Below are 17,928 nucleotides of genomic sequence, written 5' to 3'. Positions count from 1 at the left end.
GAGACAGAAAGACAGAGAGGGTCAGATTTTACAGGACCTTGTAAAGACATTGACTTTTATCTGATTTAGGAAGCCATTTAAAAAAATATTATAATTAATTATTTATTTATTTGAGATAGAGAGAGAGAGAGAGAGTGTGCATGAGTGAGAGAGCACAAGCAGGGGGAGCAGCAGAGGGAGAGGGAGAAGCAGACTCCCTAAAGAGCAGGGAGCCCTATGTGGGGCTCCATCTCAGGACCCTGAGATAATGACCTGAGCTGAAGGCAACTGCTTAACTGACTGAGCCATCCAGGCATCCCAGGAAGCTATTTTTAAAGAAAATAAATAATTAGCAATTACATTATCTAAAATTCTGTGTGTCTGGGTGGCTCAGTGGGTTAAACCTCTGCCTTCAGCTCAGGTCATGATCCCAGGGTCCTGGGATGGAGCCCCGGGGCTCTCTGCTCAGCTGGGAGCCTGCCCACCCCCACCTGCCTCTCTGCCTACTTGTGATCTCTGTCTGTAAAATAAATAAATAAAATCTTAAAAATAAAATAAAATTCTACTCTAGTAAGGAGGATGGATTTTCATCTTAACACAAAATGATTTATGTTTTAATGCTTTGGGTATAATGCTCCTTTAAAAAAACCTTAGAAAGCTTATTGCTGAATTTATGTCACCTAATGCAATTTAATTTCATACTAACCATTGTTTTATAACAGAAGTATCTGAAAATAGTTTCAAGCACATTTGAAACTACTTAAATACTAAAAGTCTTTTCCACGTACTTTAATAAAAACAATAATAAATTTATTAGCACTTGAATAATGCTTAAACTTTTAATGAAAACATCATAAGATTTTATAGTACTAGTTTATCCTATTATGAAATGGTGAAAATTATTGACTTGGAAAATTTCTAAGCTTTTAGTGTTGTTGGCACATATGAGTTCTCCTAGGTTATTCACTATCCTTCTTCCCAAGTTCTTTCCAGTGGGGAAGTGTGTTTCATGTATGATTTCATTTAATTTTCATAAGTATGATAGGCACTATTACCATTCCCATTTTACAGATGAAGAAACTAAGGCCCTAAAAAAACTAATGAAATGTAAAGTGCTATACCCAAGTGGAAGAGGAACCATTCTCTTCTATACCTTCTGAGAAGTTGTTCCATCAGCTTCTTTCTCTCCCATCTTCCTTGATTTATTTTTCTTCTTTAGTTCTACCACCCATCCAACTATCCCCACCTATTTATTGAGGATCCTCTCTGTGCCAGGCCCTCTATTCAACACTTTAATGTGTAGCAGTTTATATAAAGCCCATAACAAGTTTATGAAGTAAGTAGTATTATTTTCCCCATTTTTCAGTTAGAGAAATTGGGACACAGAAAAGTCAAGCAACTTGCCCAAGTTTACACATATAGTAAGTGGTGGAGCTGAGATCTGAACCCAAGTTCTACAAAGTCCATGCTTTGACTATTGTGCTATACTGCTTTGTCTTCTTCAGCTTGCAAACACATTTTTTCCCTGGTCTAAATCAGTCTTTCTTTAGCAACACTCACTCAAATTACTATTCCATTTTTCTTCAGTTTCTACTTAAATCACTACTGAAATTGCTCTTGCTAAATTTACCTGAAGGTCTCCTAATTGTCATGTCCATTGCTTTCTCTTCTTTTAGGTTTTCAACATAGTTGACTCTAGTACATTTGAAGAAGTTGTGCATTTCATCATTCTTTAAAACCTTCCCTTCCTTGTCTTCCATGACAATAATCTATCTTGGATTTCTACCTCTCTGACTGTTGTTTTCTTTCTCTTCTCTAGCCATTCTATAACCTTTTATGTGTGTGCATAATCTCATCCACTTAAGAGTTTCAACTGTCATTTATATGCTGATGATGGCCTGTGTGATAAATTGCATCTCCAAGCTGAATGTTTTTTCTGAGACTGGACCTACCCATTTATCTGTTAAGTGGACATCTTGACACCTCATCCTTCGTATGTCTAAAACTGAGTTCATCATCAAACCCTTCATATATATATGAAGGTTTATATATCCTATCCTATTTCTATATCCTATTTCTATCCCTGTCAGTCACATAATCAACCAAACAATGAAGTCTTGAGTCATCTACTATTCTTTCTTCTCTTCACCTTCCAGATTCTGCTTCTTGGATCTTGGTATGTTCTCCACCCCAACTTGTAGTGCCTTTACTTAGTTTTTCAACATGTATGATCTGGACTATTAAAATAGCCTTTTTACTGTCATTTTATCTGCCTCTATTCTCTATGGCTTTTGTTATAGATGAAATTACATCCCTCAAAATATTTTTCAATTTTAATTCCTAATACCACAGAATGAGACTGTATTTGGGGAACGGGTATTTACAGAGGTAATCAAGTTAAAATAAGGTCATTAGGACAGACCTTGATCCAGTATGACTGTTGTCTTTATAAAAAGGGGAAATTTGTATACAAAGAAAGACTCACAGTAGAGGGAAGGTGATATGAGAAGTATAGGGAGAAAGCCGTCTACAAATTAAAGAGAGAGACCTAGAACAGATTCTTCCCTCATAGCCTTCAGAAGGAATTAACCCTGTTGACCCCTTGGTTTTAGACCTCTAGCCACCAGAACCATGACAGCAAATTTCTGTTTAAGCTACCCAGTTTTTAGTACTTTGTTGTGCCATTCCTAGCAACCTAATAAGGACCCTGGTCTATATATTAGGATGTTTCTAAAAATATAGTTTTTATCTTACCAGTCATATGCTCAGAATCCTTCAAAGATTCCCCATCACTTGTAGGATTAAATCCCTGCCTTTTAGTAAGATGTTTCAGTTTGTCATCAGCCACTGTTCCTGTTTATTGCCTATGAGTTCCTCATCACAGGAGCCACATTAAACATACTGCTACTTCTTGAGCATAACATGGTCTTTCACAAACACATTGCTTCATTTATGCTATTAGAATTTCCAGAAATGTGGGTGCCTGGGTGGCTCAGTGGGTTAACCCTCTGCCTTTGGCTCAGGTCATGATCTCAGGATCCTGGGATTGAGCCATGCTTTGGGCTCTCTGCTCAGCAGGGAGTCTGCTTCTCTCTCTCTCTCTCTCTCTCTCTCTCTCTCTCTCTGCCTGCCTCTCTGCCTACTTGTGATCTCTCTCTGTCAAATAAATAAATAATATCTTGAAAAAAATAATTTCCAGAAATGTCCTTCTTCCTCTTACAACATGAACTACCCCACCTCCACCTTTCCTTCTACTCCATTCTTCTCTTTGGTAAGCTCCTATTCATATCATGATATTCAAATCAAGTGTTATTTTCTCTGTGGAGCCTAACTGCACCTTGAATTGTAGGTAGGGTTTGAATTGCCTGAATACACAAGAAAGGATATTTTAAGCAGGAAAAACCATATAACCAAAGGCAGGTAATGAACATCTACGTAATGTGGGATAAAGGAGGATGAGGTAGGGTTAAGGAAGGGATAAGGCTAGCAAACACTGCCAGTGATGATAATATAGGTAGGACAATAGCAGCTGCTGGAGAAGTAGTAATGTCAATATTCTTTCTCCACAGAGTCTCAGGGAAACACCTAAGTCTCAAAGAATGTTATTATATAGCTAGTGTCACCTGATGCTGAGATGGCCAGTATTTTGTTTCTTGGAAAACTGGTCTTTCTAATAGCTCCCTGAGCTGTGGGCACTTTTTCTGGTCAGTGATGGGGTGGTAGTAGAGTAGAAAATGTATTAAAATGTTAAGAGTGCTTTTTTTTTTTCTTTTGGTCCTCTTTGCTCTAGCAGAATGTGATCTGCAGCTTTGACTTACTTAAACCTGGCTCTCTATATTAACCATTTCCACTTGTATAAAGCAGATGATTTTGAAAGGGAGAAACAACATTCATTCATTCATCTCATTTACTCATTCAGCATGCATACCCTGAGAATCCTCTATTTGGCTAGCTCTGTGCTACAGTTTAGAAATACAAAAATGCAAGACTTTAGCCTTACCCTGGAGCTCACATGGGAGAAAGAGAGAGAGAAAGTTCTAGCTAACATCCAGTGTTTGTTGATCACTTCCTATATGCTAAGGACTGTGCTAAGCCCTTTACATACTTCTCATTTAAACTCACAAAAGGGTTATTCCCATTTTGTAAATAAAGATGCTTAAGTCAGAAGATATTTGAATAAACTCAAGGAAAGAGAAATTGGGAAACCGACAAATAAGCAAATTATTAACATGAACAGGAAAGATGAGGGGTAACTGGGGTGAAGCGGTAAGAGAAGACTTGCTGGAGAAGGTGATGTTTGAATCATAAAGTATAAATAGGATTTTTCAAGGTAGGAAAGTAAAGAAAGGAGACATTGTAGATTGAAGGAATTTCATATGTAAATGCATGGAGCTTCCAGAGAGATGGTGTCTTTAGAAAACAGTGAATGTTTCATTATGGCTGAAACATAAGGAAATTCTGGACCAGTGGCAGGAAAAAAGACTGAAGAGGTAGACAGAATCCAAGCACCTGGGTGACTCAGTCACTTAAGCATCTTGCCTTCAGCTCAGGTCATGATCCTGGGGCCCTGGGATCAAGCCTCCTGTCGGGGCCCCTTGCTTAGCAGGGAGTCTGCTTCTCCCTCTCCCTCTGCCCCTGCTCCTGCTTGTGCTCTCTCTCTAATAAAAGAAAAGAAAAGAATTAGGAGCATTTCCCCCCATATTCATTCTTCATTATTCAAAACAGTAGGGATTGTATAAATAGCTGCTTGCAGTGCTGCAGAGAAACTAGAGTCATATTTGACATTGAGGGTCAGTTGGTATAGGCCATCAGAATTACTGGTGCTAGAAAGTAGACACAAACATGAGCATTCATTGAGCTCTAAGAGTCATTGCAGATCAGTGATAAATTGTGAGACCTATTACTTTCTGGGAGCCCACAGTGGTAAAAATGGCTACTATTCAGCTAATCAAGCAATATTTAATAATAAGTAATGATAAAGCAACACCACCAATAATAAATGCGACAGGTACTACTCTAAACACTGGATTTATTATATCCATGTGATAAATGGAGAAATTACAGCACACCAGACCTATGACCATGCCTATAAGGAAACTGGGGAAACTCTGCTAATAATTGGTAGAACTTGGAATTTGGACCTGGGTACCTTGCCTCCAAATCCATGGTTTTAATCATGGTCAGCAAGACCAAGAAGGAAATAGATCCAAATGGGTCACTAACTCTGGACCCTGCTAGCAGTATAATGCCCTGCACATATGGACGCATATGAAAAAGACAGTAACAGGTGGAAACCCAAAGAAGTAAGAAAACAACAAGTAAAGCAGGTAGCTTGCTGACTGACGTCACAATTTAAAGGCCCACAAACCATATTCGGGTCTCAGATATACTTTATCTTTTTCCCCAAATTTGATTTCATTACCAGTGTATAAAATGTAGAAGATTTTGTGTTAAATATAGGTGAGCAGCTTTCTTGAAAAACTTTAAATGTATGGCATTACTAGGCCTATCCTGCTGCATGTTGATAGTTACCAGGAACTGAGCAGCATCTACCCGTTTAGGCATTTTGTTTATTCATTTCTTTTCTTTGGTTGCAAAGGATAAGACCCATCTGGAGCTAGTTTTAAACAGGATTTTTTTTTCTTTTTATTTTTTTTATTTATTTATCAGAGAGAGAGAGGGGAGAGAGCGAGCACAGGCAGACAGAATGGCAGGCAGAGGCAGAGGGATAAGCAGGCTCCCTGCCGAGCAAGGAGCCCCGATGTGGGACTCAATCCCAGGACGCTGGGATCATGACCTGAGCCGAAGGCAGCCGCTTAACCAACTGAGCCACCCAGGCGTCCCTGGAGCTAGTTTTAATGCAAGAAAAATGTCACTGTATCTTGGGAATGAACTGGTTTTGCAAATGGGGAGTTCTTAGGAACATTAATTGGTTTTCTTTATGTGTCTCATATTTACTTCCCTCTTCATATCTGATTGTTTCTTCTCACCTAGCAGATTAAAACACACAGTGGGCAAGACATAGATTCTTCATCTCCTGAGTTCATATGTTACAGTTTGGTCATATGGGAAGGCAATGGCTAGCTCTCTTAGTTCCAATTCCCAAGGCGTAGAAAACTGAGCACTGATAGACCTGGTTTGAGTCAGTTTGCCTGGTATAAAGAATTCAGCTCTTATGAGGAGGCTAGGGTCAGGCAATATAAGCACACCTTTTTAAATCAGAGAGGAGTTATTATTATTTTCTTTTTTTAATGTGTTATGTTATGATGACTATCATCATTAATTTTTGATGCAGTGTTCCAAGATTCATCGTTTGTGCACAACACCCATTCCATGGGTTGCCTCCTGTTTCCTTTGCTGTGCAGAATCTTTTGATCTTGCTGAAGTCCCCAAAGTTCATTTTCACTTTTGTTTCCTTTGCCTTTGGAGACATGTCTTGAAAAAGTTGCTATGGCTGATGTCGAAGAGGTTACTGCCTATGTTCTCCTCTCGGATTTGATGGATTCCTATCTCACGTCGAGGTCTTTCATCCATTTTGAGTTTATCTTTGTGTATGGTGTAAGAGAATGGTTGTGTTTCATTCTTCTGTATATAGCTGTCCAATTTTTCCAGGCACCATTTATTGAAGAGACTGTCTTTTTCCACTGGATATTTTTTCCTGCTTTGTCAAAGATTATTTGACCATAGAGTTGAGGTTCCATATCTGGGTTCTCAGAGCGGAGTTATAAGGGGATCATTACATGTGGATGAGACCCTTCCAAATTTTCCCCCTGTACCAAACATTATTTTGGCCATACTGATTTTGTGGTAGATTCCTGCATTCTCTTGGAGGTCTGTCAATGTACTGTAAGCCTGACCTATCTGATCTGCTTGCCAGGTTAAGTCCAGTTATTTTGGGAGTTTGCAGGGTTCAGTGCATCCCTAGTGGCCTGGTCCTTTCTTGTGATAAATCTCTTCCTATTACTTTGCAAAGCAGTTTGAGGTCAAAATGGCCAGAACACCATTCCTTTTCTTTTTCTTTTCTTTTCTTTTTTTTGGCACTTTGGATCTCACAGGATTTTCTTCCTCCAGGAGCTTAAAAATCACCTAATCAATTATTATATAATGGCCTAAAAGCCAGTTAATGCAGCCTAGTGAGTGCATTCTTAAAGAGTTAACAGTCCTGTATGAAAAAGGGGGCAGTCTAAAGTAAAGCAGCTGATAATATGTCTAGTACTAGAGAAGTAGCAAAAGTTTCATTCACAAATGTAATGACTGTGCTTTAGAATTAGACAGGATGACAGCGATTTGCTGTGTTCTCCTTTCTTGGATTCCCTTGAATCACAGGAACTTTCCACATTTTGTGGTCCTCAGTTGAGGCTTGGGACACTTCATGTTTCGATGATTTTTTTTTTTCCCAGTGGCTTTAAATTTCTTTTCCTGATACTGCTGACCAAAGTGGCAATTGGTATTGAAGGATTCCACTTTCAGCCCAGAGCTTCGGGGTGCACGGATTGCTAGTCCTAGTAGGCATTGAGAGGGAAGCTTCCCCCCCTCCCAAAAGTACCAAAATAATTGTCCTGGATGAAACTTTTCTCAAGATCCTGGGATGGATTACGTTCAAAGGAATCCAATATCTCTGTACAGGTCCTGCTGCATTTTCTTGGGATTTTCTTTGCCTTTTATAAATAGAATTATCCTATCTTCCTCAAGCTGAGAGTCATTTATTTCCAGGTTAGAGTCTTTACTGTTCAGAGTGAGGTGGGAAGAACTCAGAACCAAAGCCAGACAACTTCCTAGAAAGAAGAATTTTACTTAAAGCATTTGAAATATGGGCAAACGTTAGTTTGCTTTCACATTCCCTCTGTGATGTTTCAATAAAATGAATAAAGTAGGTCTCTTACTTTGGATCTTCCTCTCCTTCCTCTAGCTCCTTTGGTTGGCAGATCAAGACAGCATTTATTGCAAATGACAATAGCAGGTAACATTTTTTAGAACACTGTTCTAAATTCTTGTCAATACCTATGTAGTAAAATTGTTATGATGGTTATATAACACATAAAATGTACCTAACATATAATGTTCAGTCAGTAAATGTTAGTACTTGTATAATCACTATCTGCTCTCATTCCTTCTCCCTTAAAAAAAGTACAATAATTTATAAACCTGTCAATTCACTAGATTGTACACCTAAAAATAATATAACATATTGTGTGTCAATTATACTCAAAATACATATATACATACATACATACATACTTGGATTAGGCTCACTGTAAATACAGACTTTTTAATTTCTGAGGAGAGATCTTGGCTGCTTCACCATTCTCTCATCCAACCTATAGTAATAGATCCAAGACTTTTCTATACTTCCTAAGCCCCCATTCATACCTACCACCAATTGTGGCCTCCTGATTTCCTGATGAAATTATATAAATTCCCTCATTTCTCTTCTACCTCACCTAGGTCAGCACTGCTCAAACTTTACTGTTTATAAATCACCTGCAGATTTTCTTACAATTCGGATTTTGAGTCAGAAAGTTGGGGGTGGGACCTGAGGAGATTCTACATTTCTAACAAGTTTCTGGGTGTGCAGATACTTCTGGATGGATAACATATTGTGTAGGAAAAATCTAAAGAATATCAAAGTTTATTAATCCCAATGCTTTCTTTTAATTAATTTTTTTCAGTGTTCCAAAATTCAGTTTATACATCACACCTAGTGCTCCATGCAATATGTGCCGTGCCTTCTTTAATACTCACCACGAGGCTCACCTATACCTCTATGCCCCTCCCTTCCAAAACCCTCAGTTTGTTTCTCAGAGTCCACAGTCTCTCATGTTTCATCTTCCCCTCCGATTTATCCCAATTCACTTTCCTTTCCTTTTCCTAGTGTCCTCGGTCTTATTCCTTATGCTCTACAAGTAAGTGAAACTAATGTTTTGTTGTTGTTGTTTGTTTTGGTTTGGTTTAACAGATTTAGAAATTGAGGCTTAAAAATGTTATGTGATTTTCTCAGAGTTGTATAACTAGTAAGTGGTAGAGTCTAGTCTTAAACCTAGCTCTTGCTTCCCATGCTGTATTTATATCCTACACCTCAGCAGTTATTTCTTGAAGCAATTCCTTGATGTTGAATTGCTTTCTCTACATCACCTCAACCTATGGGGATCTCCATGGTGCTTTTGTCTGATCTGACTACAGCATTGTTTTGCTGAAATATTACTATATTTTTAAATTTCCTTGAAAATAGTTTAAAGTTGTGTTGGCTGGAAATGTTTCATAGGTAGCACATGAAAGCTTTGAAGAGCTCTGAGGCAATAGATTCCCACATTAATAGAGTTTTTATTCATTCAAAAGGGAGCAGTGAGTCTGATTTAGATAATTGAAAATGATGTTCAGAGTTGTTAGTGAGTGAGAGGTAAATGAAGTCAACGTATTCTCTTACTTCAGGGCCTGAAGCATACCAGCTGTATGGAGAGGATTGAGGTCCTCCATCTCCAATGTGGGGTGGGGACAATGTCAATTTACTGACTATGTGAAGTATGGAACTCAAAGCTTTCCATGGAACAACCCTTCAAACTGTTTTACCAGACCCTACAACTCAGGGTGCCTTGAGGTTAATAGATTTCTTGATGTAATTTGATGGTTAGAGACTCTAGGACAGTTGAGAACTTGCAGGGGAAGACTCTCTAAGCATCACTGGAATCTACACAGTTGCAGTTTTCCTTTGCAGCTATGCTATGGGCATAATAGTAGTCATCAGTAGCTAAGAGTTAGTAATGGTAACTTCAACTTTTTTTTCAAAGTTTTTTATTTTTTTAATTTTTATTTTATTATGTTATGTTAGTTACTATATAGTAGTATATCTTTGGTTTTTGATGTAGTGTTCCATTATTCGTTGTTTGCATGTAAGACCCAGTGCTCCATGCAATACATTCTTTGGCTGTATTGTCTTTAAATGTAGATTTGGGATGGTATGTTAAATTTGTCCTGTTTTGATTCAAAATAAACTAGGAAATAGCATCCTCATAAACTGGGTAGGCTTAAACAGAGAGTGACCTTGGGAATCTCAAATTTGTATTTCAGATCTTATGACCCATGCACCATTCTGCCAACTGGAAGAAATGTACTCTTATTGTGGCAAAAGTATTCAAGCAAAACAGCTTCTTCTTGCATATTCAAAGGGCAGAAGGGAACTTGCTTCTGAGTGCCTGGTACTGTGTTAGCCCAGTATAAATATTACATTTATATAATATAAATATATATTATATTATATTCCCCTCCCTATTTTTTTTTTTTTTACAAATGAGGAAATCAAGAATCAGAGAAATTACCTAAATAAACAGTTACACTGCTAGCATTTGGCATCTGGGATTTGAACTCAGATCTGACACCAGAGCCCTTGCCTTTAAGTGACACATTATGCTGTTTTCAAGTACCTAAATTAGGAAAGCAATAGATTCAGATGTTATAACTATTTATTATAAGTTACTTATTTACATTTTAAATGTCTTATTTTGAATGGGAAAAAGACCAGAGAAATAACAGGATGTATTGAGCAGAAGTAAGTATATAAAAGGTTATTTCTACATTTGGGCTCTCAAAGCACTAGACTCAGCAGTCTAAGGATGTCTTAGTCATGTCTTCCCCTAGTACCTAGTGCATAGAAATTGTCTAGGAAATGTTTGTTGAGTGAATGAATGAATGGATGAATTGATGAGTTGAGAAGAATTAGCTACCTACTTTGAGACTTCCTGACAGATACACATCCTTTCACATGTTCCTGGCCAACAATATATAGATTATGTATACAGGTACCCAAAAAGAGATACACATATACATTCAGAAATAGCCATCCTGATATACACAAACTCAGAGATACATCTACATGTAAATGAATGCTAGGTATATTAGTTTCTTGCTGCTGTAACAAAGCACCATAAAGTGGTTGGCATAAAACAAAGAACACTCATTCCCTCATAGTTCTGGAAGTGACACGTATGAAGTTAAGGTGTTGGCAGGACCCTGCTCCCTCAAAAACCTCTAGGGGAAGATTCTTTCTGGTTCTTTTTTTTTTTTTGGCTTCTGACATTTTTTGATTTGCAACAGCATAATTCTAACTTCTGCCTCTGTCTTTACATGTTTGTCTCCCTGTATGTGGGTCTCCCTCTCTTCACAAGGTGTTTTCCAGTTCTTTATAAGAATACCAGTCATATTAGATTAGAACCCACCCTAAATACTCATCTTGATTACTTACTCCCAAATAAGGTAAAAAATCACAGATACTAGTGATGAGGGAGCAGAAGGCTGGCTGAGGACAAAGCAAAAGCTGGCGCCTTGCACCCTCTCTTCACCCACTCCCCTCCATATGTGTAGCATTCCTCAGGCATCCCTGACCACCATAAAACGATAAATAGTTAACTTGCAGGGATCGCAATCCTGCAGAACAGGAATCTCCCTTGCTCTACAAGATGTCCTAGAGACCTAAACAGGGAGGTTACCTTATCAATAGCACAAATTTCCAGAGGCAAATAACTCTCGGTTCCTGAAGCCCTAATGTCTCCCTCCCACCATAGACTGGAGGAGACTGGGGTAGAAGGGAATGTGAATGATAGCCAGATCATAATACCCCACCAAGAATCCCCCAATTATCTTGATGTTAGTGCCTGACCTAAAGACGACATTGATCAAGCCATAAGGGCAAGGACTCCCCCCGGCACCTTGTAGGCCCTCCCTAACATGTGAGAACTCTGTTGAAATCTCCCATCCCTTCACCACCTCCCCCCAAACGTGGGGTATATAACATGCCTACCCTCACAACCCGGGGCAGCAGCTCTTCCTGCCCACCGGTCCTGTCGCCGTGCTTTAATAAACCACCATTTTGCACCAACGACGTCTTAAGAATTCTTTCTTTAGTCGTCGGCTGCGAACCCCCTCACCCCACCGAACCTGACTTAGGTTCTGGGACTTCATCATTTTTGGCGAGCCAGCCAGGAGGATTGTGAGTCTTTACATTTGGACTCTGAGCTTCGGTGCAAAATTGGTGAGTACTTTCTCTCCTTTTGCTTTACTCTCATTCCAGGGATTTTTCAAGGAGTATGGTCTTATTGGAACACTTGCATGTCAATTGCTCAGGCTGTAATCCTCTAGCCCATGGCTACTCTATGGGGAGGAGAACGTCTGCCTTTTGGCTGTAAGCTAGTACCCTGGCCGGAATGGCAATAAGACCCAGAAACTTGATGGCTTCTCTTTATTCCTGTTCTTATAGAAAGTTGTCTCTCTTGGGCATGGGATAGCCACCTAAGTCACCAGGACGGCTGCCAATCTTAAGACTCCCGTGTGAGGTTTCCTCCTGATTGATCTAATGTGATCCCCTCCACATGCCCAGTCTAGCCACTTCTGGCCGCGGGACCTCCACTGGGAGCCGGCCGAAACCAGTACCCGATTGAATTAAAATGCAACTGGGGACCGTTTCCTAGGGAAGTTGGCTGCAAGGACCACATGTGTTGGAATGTCGCATAGACCAAGATGGATTTCAATCTTTACTGTTTCTCGTCAGTGTCTTCTGCAAACCGCCTAAAGCTATGAAATTGGGTAATTTCCTTTTGCCAAACTTTTCTAGTATTTCCATGGGATAATATGGCAAAACAGTATGCAGTTTTCAGGATAGACAATGGCTTGGCATGGCACAATTTCCTAGTCCATTCACCAGGCACCCATCTGTAGCCTAGGATGCGATGGGGAAGTGGAGGGACGCTGGCACCCCTCCAGGGCCTCTTACGGCAGGAATGCCTTCTCGGGGAAGGCAGGATGATGATCAATAGCGTATCTTGAGGGACGCCTCAGGTCGCTTTTGACACCTAAAACCTCTGACACACCCTGTGTGGGACGCCACCCAGGAGTCAGGGGATTTGGTAATGGACCTTCATTACTTTTCCGGAAGCATGGCCTCAGTAGGCTTCTTCAGTTCCCAAGGACTCTACCTTGGGGTGCCTTTTAACCCACTGGAAATAATTTGGATTGCAAAACTTAGGAAAGGACCGAGCTCCTGTAACACATGGCCTCTGTGGGATCTATCAGTTAGATCTCTGCAGGAAACAGGGCAAATGGACCTAGGATACCTTCACCGCTCATACCTAGGCCTTCATTGCTCTACACCAGGACCCCAGACCAAGGGGCTTTTGTGGAATGTGTTTGCCCAAATGAGTCAGCTAGTAAACTTTCTCCTGACATATTCGATGATAATTACATAAATAAGCCTTCTTCTAGTAAACCCAGGTTGCTGGGCCATCCCTAGCAAAGGGGACTGACCTTATTTCTGTTTCTCCTAATAGATGTGGGGGCTTCTCCCTCACTCACTTCCCGTGTTAATGGCTGTAACTGGAGCCAACTGGGGTTGGTCTAACTCGAGACAGAGACCATAAGGAATATTCCCAAGCAGCTGCCGAAACTCTCTTTGTTTCGGGGAACTTTCCCTGTGTTCTCTGGCCTGACTTGGACTGCCTAACCCCTCCCCCCTTGCTGGTGGGAAAGCATGGTGTCTGCTCCTCTGTTGGGGCTTATGAGCTCTAAAACCGGGAATCCTTTCTCTGCCTCCTGGCAGCACTTTGTTTCTTCTGTTTCCCCCTTCTCCTGTTTCTGCACCAACGTGTGTGCAGCCTGCATGACTAGCCTCTAGATCATGCACCACAGCTCCTTCTCTCTCCACTGTCAAGGAGCAAGAAGAGCACCCCCTGGACCTAACACCCCCTCTCCAGATCTTCCCACGCATGTCTCAGGTAAACATTCAAAGTGGAGTGGGCCCAGGTGGAACGTAAATCACTATTGGAACTAAGTTTGTTGGTTTAATTAAGATAAGATGCATCTTTGAAGTTACAGCAGTAAATGTGAAACTTTTATTCTATGAAAGTTTATTGAAGGTCAAATAAGCTCATGTTATTTATTAAAATTTGTTAGCAAAGAAATGACTAAACTGATGGTTAATTGTCTGTCTCAAAGTTTTAATGGGTAATTGCTGAAGTAGCTTTCAGAGTCTTTGGTAACCTGAAAGTTTTAAAGTTTTGCTTGGATGACAAATGGAATTAAATTGTGGACATCTAGGTCTTAACCAAACAGGATAAAATGCTAAGTCCTTAATTACTGGATGTAGGTTTGTGCTTTTGACTTCTTACTGCAAAGAAAGTAAGAGTATTTAAATCTGCTGGTAAACTTGTTTTCCACTTAACTGATTCATAAATTGCCACCTGAAGAATTCTGTTGTAACAGTTTACAATTGGTTAATAACTAAAGGTGTTTCTAAGAATACAAAGTTCTGCTTAGTGTAACTAAGACTGATGGAAATAAAGGGAAACTCTGTATGTAGGAAAGAAGGAGATATGTAAGAAAGATTTAAGGAATGGGAATACATTTTGTTGAAGGTAAAGGAAGGTAATTTTGTCCTAAATGAGATGGTTGTTTGGAAGGAAATAGCTTGGGACAAAACCTGAATGCAAAGGAAAGTTGTAGAAGGTTTGTGAAGGGAAATCTTCAGAAAAGGAATTTTAGCTATGGTCAAGAATGGACTAAGATTGAAATGAATGGATTTTAAAGGTACATTGGTACAAGACTGAAATTGTCTCTGTTCAAAAGGACAGTGTTTTCTTAGATCAATTGATCAGCTGTTAAGAAAATGTAAATAGTTTTCTATTTGCCAGTCCAGAAAATCCAGTTTCTATGTTTTGTTTATCAGGTGTTTAACATCCCTAATTATACTTAGGTATGTGCTTTAAAACTTTCTAAGATTTTAGCAAATATTGACAAGATTTAAATTGTAAATCTCTTTAACTCGGGGTTTTCCTTGGTATGTGAAGTTGCTCATGAAGTACTACTGAACCAATGATAAACCTTGGGTTACATTTGGGAAAATGCTATAACTATTCTAGAGATTCTACGCACTTTCTAAAGTTTTAATGTTTTGAGAGATCATCGCTTGATACTGTAATTATGGAAATGTTATGTATCACAGAAATAACCTGATTTCCTTGCAGCTAAATTGTAAACTCCCATGTCTCTTTAGCTCTAACCATATCCATTCTGAGTTTTTGTCATTTATAATTGTTTTAATTCTCTTGTAAAATGAGTTTTATCTTCAAGGAGATTCCTATAAAGGACTTTCAGGACAAATACAGATATTTGATATACTTGAAAATCCTAAAACTGAAATGGGTAAGAATTTCCAGAACTAACTAAAGCTGCATTCACCAGAATTAGTAACATGGGGCTAAATGAACTAAAAGATTATAGTGTTGTGTCTCTTAATGTTTTGTCTTACTTTAAACATTGCTGGTTCTCTCTAATGTTTGCTCTTCCAGACTAGGGATACTTTTCCTTAAGTTATCTGTAACTTACAGAGATGTAAAAGTGCTCAAAGCAATCAACTTTTCTCTCTATCTGAACCCTCTGAAACCAAAAGGTCTCAGTTAAGTATTCTTTCTTCACGGCAATCAGTCATTTGCATAAATTCAATAAGAATCTGTTCTCCTTGTAACAGGACACCATTGGAAACTGGTTGTTTTACCAAGGCTTTGACTGGGATGTCATATTTGAAAAGACTCAGATATGACCAGACAGTTTAAAGGAACTAAGGTTGACTTTATGCAACCTGGAGCCATAAAGCCCCTTGGGACTGTTGGCCTGATACCTTGCTTACAGAGTTCCCAGCAGCCTCACCAGGTGAGTAAAGAATGTCACTCCTTGGTAGGTGCAGTCTCAGGAAGAGGAATTCGCCCAAAGGTATTGCAGGCATGCCTGATGGCAAGTACAGGGCTTGGCTTCTGGCCCGAGAGGCTACTAAAAGTTCAACCTAGAGATTCCTTATACAAAGTTCCAGCAAAGCAGATTCTAAAAGATCTATTGATCACACTCGCTGTTATTGCTGAGATTATGTAAATAATGGGCCAAGTTTGTTAAAACTGGACCTGTGTCACAAGTGAATTAGTCCTGATTTGGCTATCACTGGAAATGAGGGTTACTTTAGAGAGAAAAATTGTGTTTTAGTAACACGCCTTTATGGATGTTAAATTCTAGATTTGATTGTCTTTAAATGTTTGTTTACCTAAGCTAAACAATTTGAGGTAAACTTCAGAGAAGTTGCACAATAGCTTCTTTAGTCACTCTTATTATTTTGTGGGGATATTAGCAGAATCCCGTGGCACGTGATTAAACAACTGAAAAAATGTTATTGATTCCCCTACAATTGTATAACTTAACTAACACCTTATGTGTGGCTGGGATAATGAAATTACCTAAAAGCCAACCTATTACACTCCATAGGATTAACTATGGACTTGTGGAGATAATGGATGACCCCACTTTCTTTATGAGTGGATTGAATGATGCATGGGGGACTCCCCTTATCTCTTGACAAATTTTCTCACTTGCCAGTGATCCTCTGTAATCAGGATATTGTTAAGCCTGGACCACTCAAAGGTCTTCTTATTGGTTTCATCCCTTAGTCATATTTATCCTAGAGGCCACCTCTGTTGAGTTGCAATTGCAAACAGATGCTTTAGCTAAGCATAGAGCAGCCCTCCTCATAAAAAGAGCATTAAAGCTCACTATGGGACAGTCCCTGACTGTAATGACTTCACATCAGGTCCAGATTTGTCTTAGAAGCCAAAGGCCACCAATGGATGATAGAGGTTGACTTATTAAATACTGGGCTACACTAACAGATATGCTAGAAATAATACTTAAAACTTGTCAAACTTTAAACCTAGTTACCTGTATGCCTGAACCTGACCACTGTACTTCTTTCTCTATAGAGCAAAAATGTTATTTTTATTTTTATTGATCTTGCTTATTCTATATGGCCAGATTTAAGATGCCCCTGTTAAAAATACGAATGACAGTTGGTTTTCTGATGACAGTAGTTTTCATAGAAAGAATAAGAAAAGCTAGGTATGCCATAGTGCTCACTAGCACTTTGCAATTGCCAAAGCCTAAGAATTAACATTTATACTGACTCCAAATATGCTTTCCTGGTACTACATGCCCATGGAGCTATTTGGAAGGAAAGGGGATTGCTATCAAGCCATAATTCCCCAATCAAATATGGGCCTAAGTTACAAAACCCTCCTTATCGCTATACTAAGGATGGTGTATATCAAATATAGGATACATATTCGTGGTTCATACCCACACTGATTGGAAGGCTCAGTCAAAAGGCAGTTTTATGCTGGGAACAAAAGAAATCATACATATGGTACTTGGGCAAATAACACATGACATCGGGGATAGCTATCATTAGAAATGTGTTCCCAAATATTAGTACTCCAGACTACTGACTGGTTTGCTACTGACTGGGCAAGGCGACCTGGCATTAGATGGCCAGCTCCAAACAGAACCCACTGGATATGTGGAACCAACCTGTGGTCCTGGCTTCCTCCAGGGTGGATAGGTCACTGTACTTTAGGATTTGCCTGGATTCATGGGCGCATTACTAAAACCATTACAACTCCAGCTAATCTCTCCAACTTGAAACAAAGATGGACATGATCTGTTTTTAAATGGTATGATCACTTAGCATCCATTTTTGTTCCATCTGCAGGACTAGAGGATGTCATGTGGCATGTAGAAACCCTTAATAAATATACTACAAAGGCACTCAATGATTCACTAAATGGCATCTCCCTCCTTAATACTGAAGTCTCACAAATACGCAAGGCAGTCCTACAAAATAGGATGGCCTTAGATGTCCTGACAGCAGCCCAGGGTGGCACATGCGCAATTATCAAGACAGAATGTTGCGTATACATCCCAGACTATCGCAAAAATGTCACAGGAATAATAAAGGATATGAACACCCAGATTAAGGCCCTACAAACTCCTTCTTTCTCTTTTAGTGATTGGTTAAGTTGCTGGCTTGGAGGAGGGCTATGGCCAAATCTCCTTTTTGGGCTTCTCATTCTTATCGCTTTATTAATCTTAATA

General features: G+C 39.4%; 1 protein-coding gene across 1 annotated transcript in view; it reads left to right on the top strand.

The window, feature by feature from the left end:
• The window catches only part of KLF8 (KLF transcription factor 8), a gene marked incomplete at its 3' end in the record, with an annotated part of 258,713 nt that overhangs the window by 3,352 nt on the left and 237,433 nt on the right, over positions 1-17,928 (top strand). The window contains 1 exon segment of the mRNA XM_082717462.1: positions 7,889-7,939. Coding sequence (XP_082573588.1) covers positions 7,927-7,939 — 13 coding nt within the window. The 5' untranslated portion in view covers positions 7,889-7,926.

The sequence above is a fragment of the Mustela nivalis genome (genome assembly GCF_964662115.1).
Source record: "Mustela nivalis genome assembly, chromosome: X".
Classification (NCBI taxonomy): domain Eukaryota; kingdom Metazoa; phylum Chordata; class Mammalia; order Carnivora; family Mustelidae; genus Mustela; species Mustela nivalis.
This window is presented reverse-complemented; position numbering and strand designations above follow the sequence as displayed.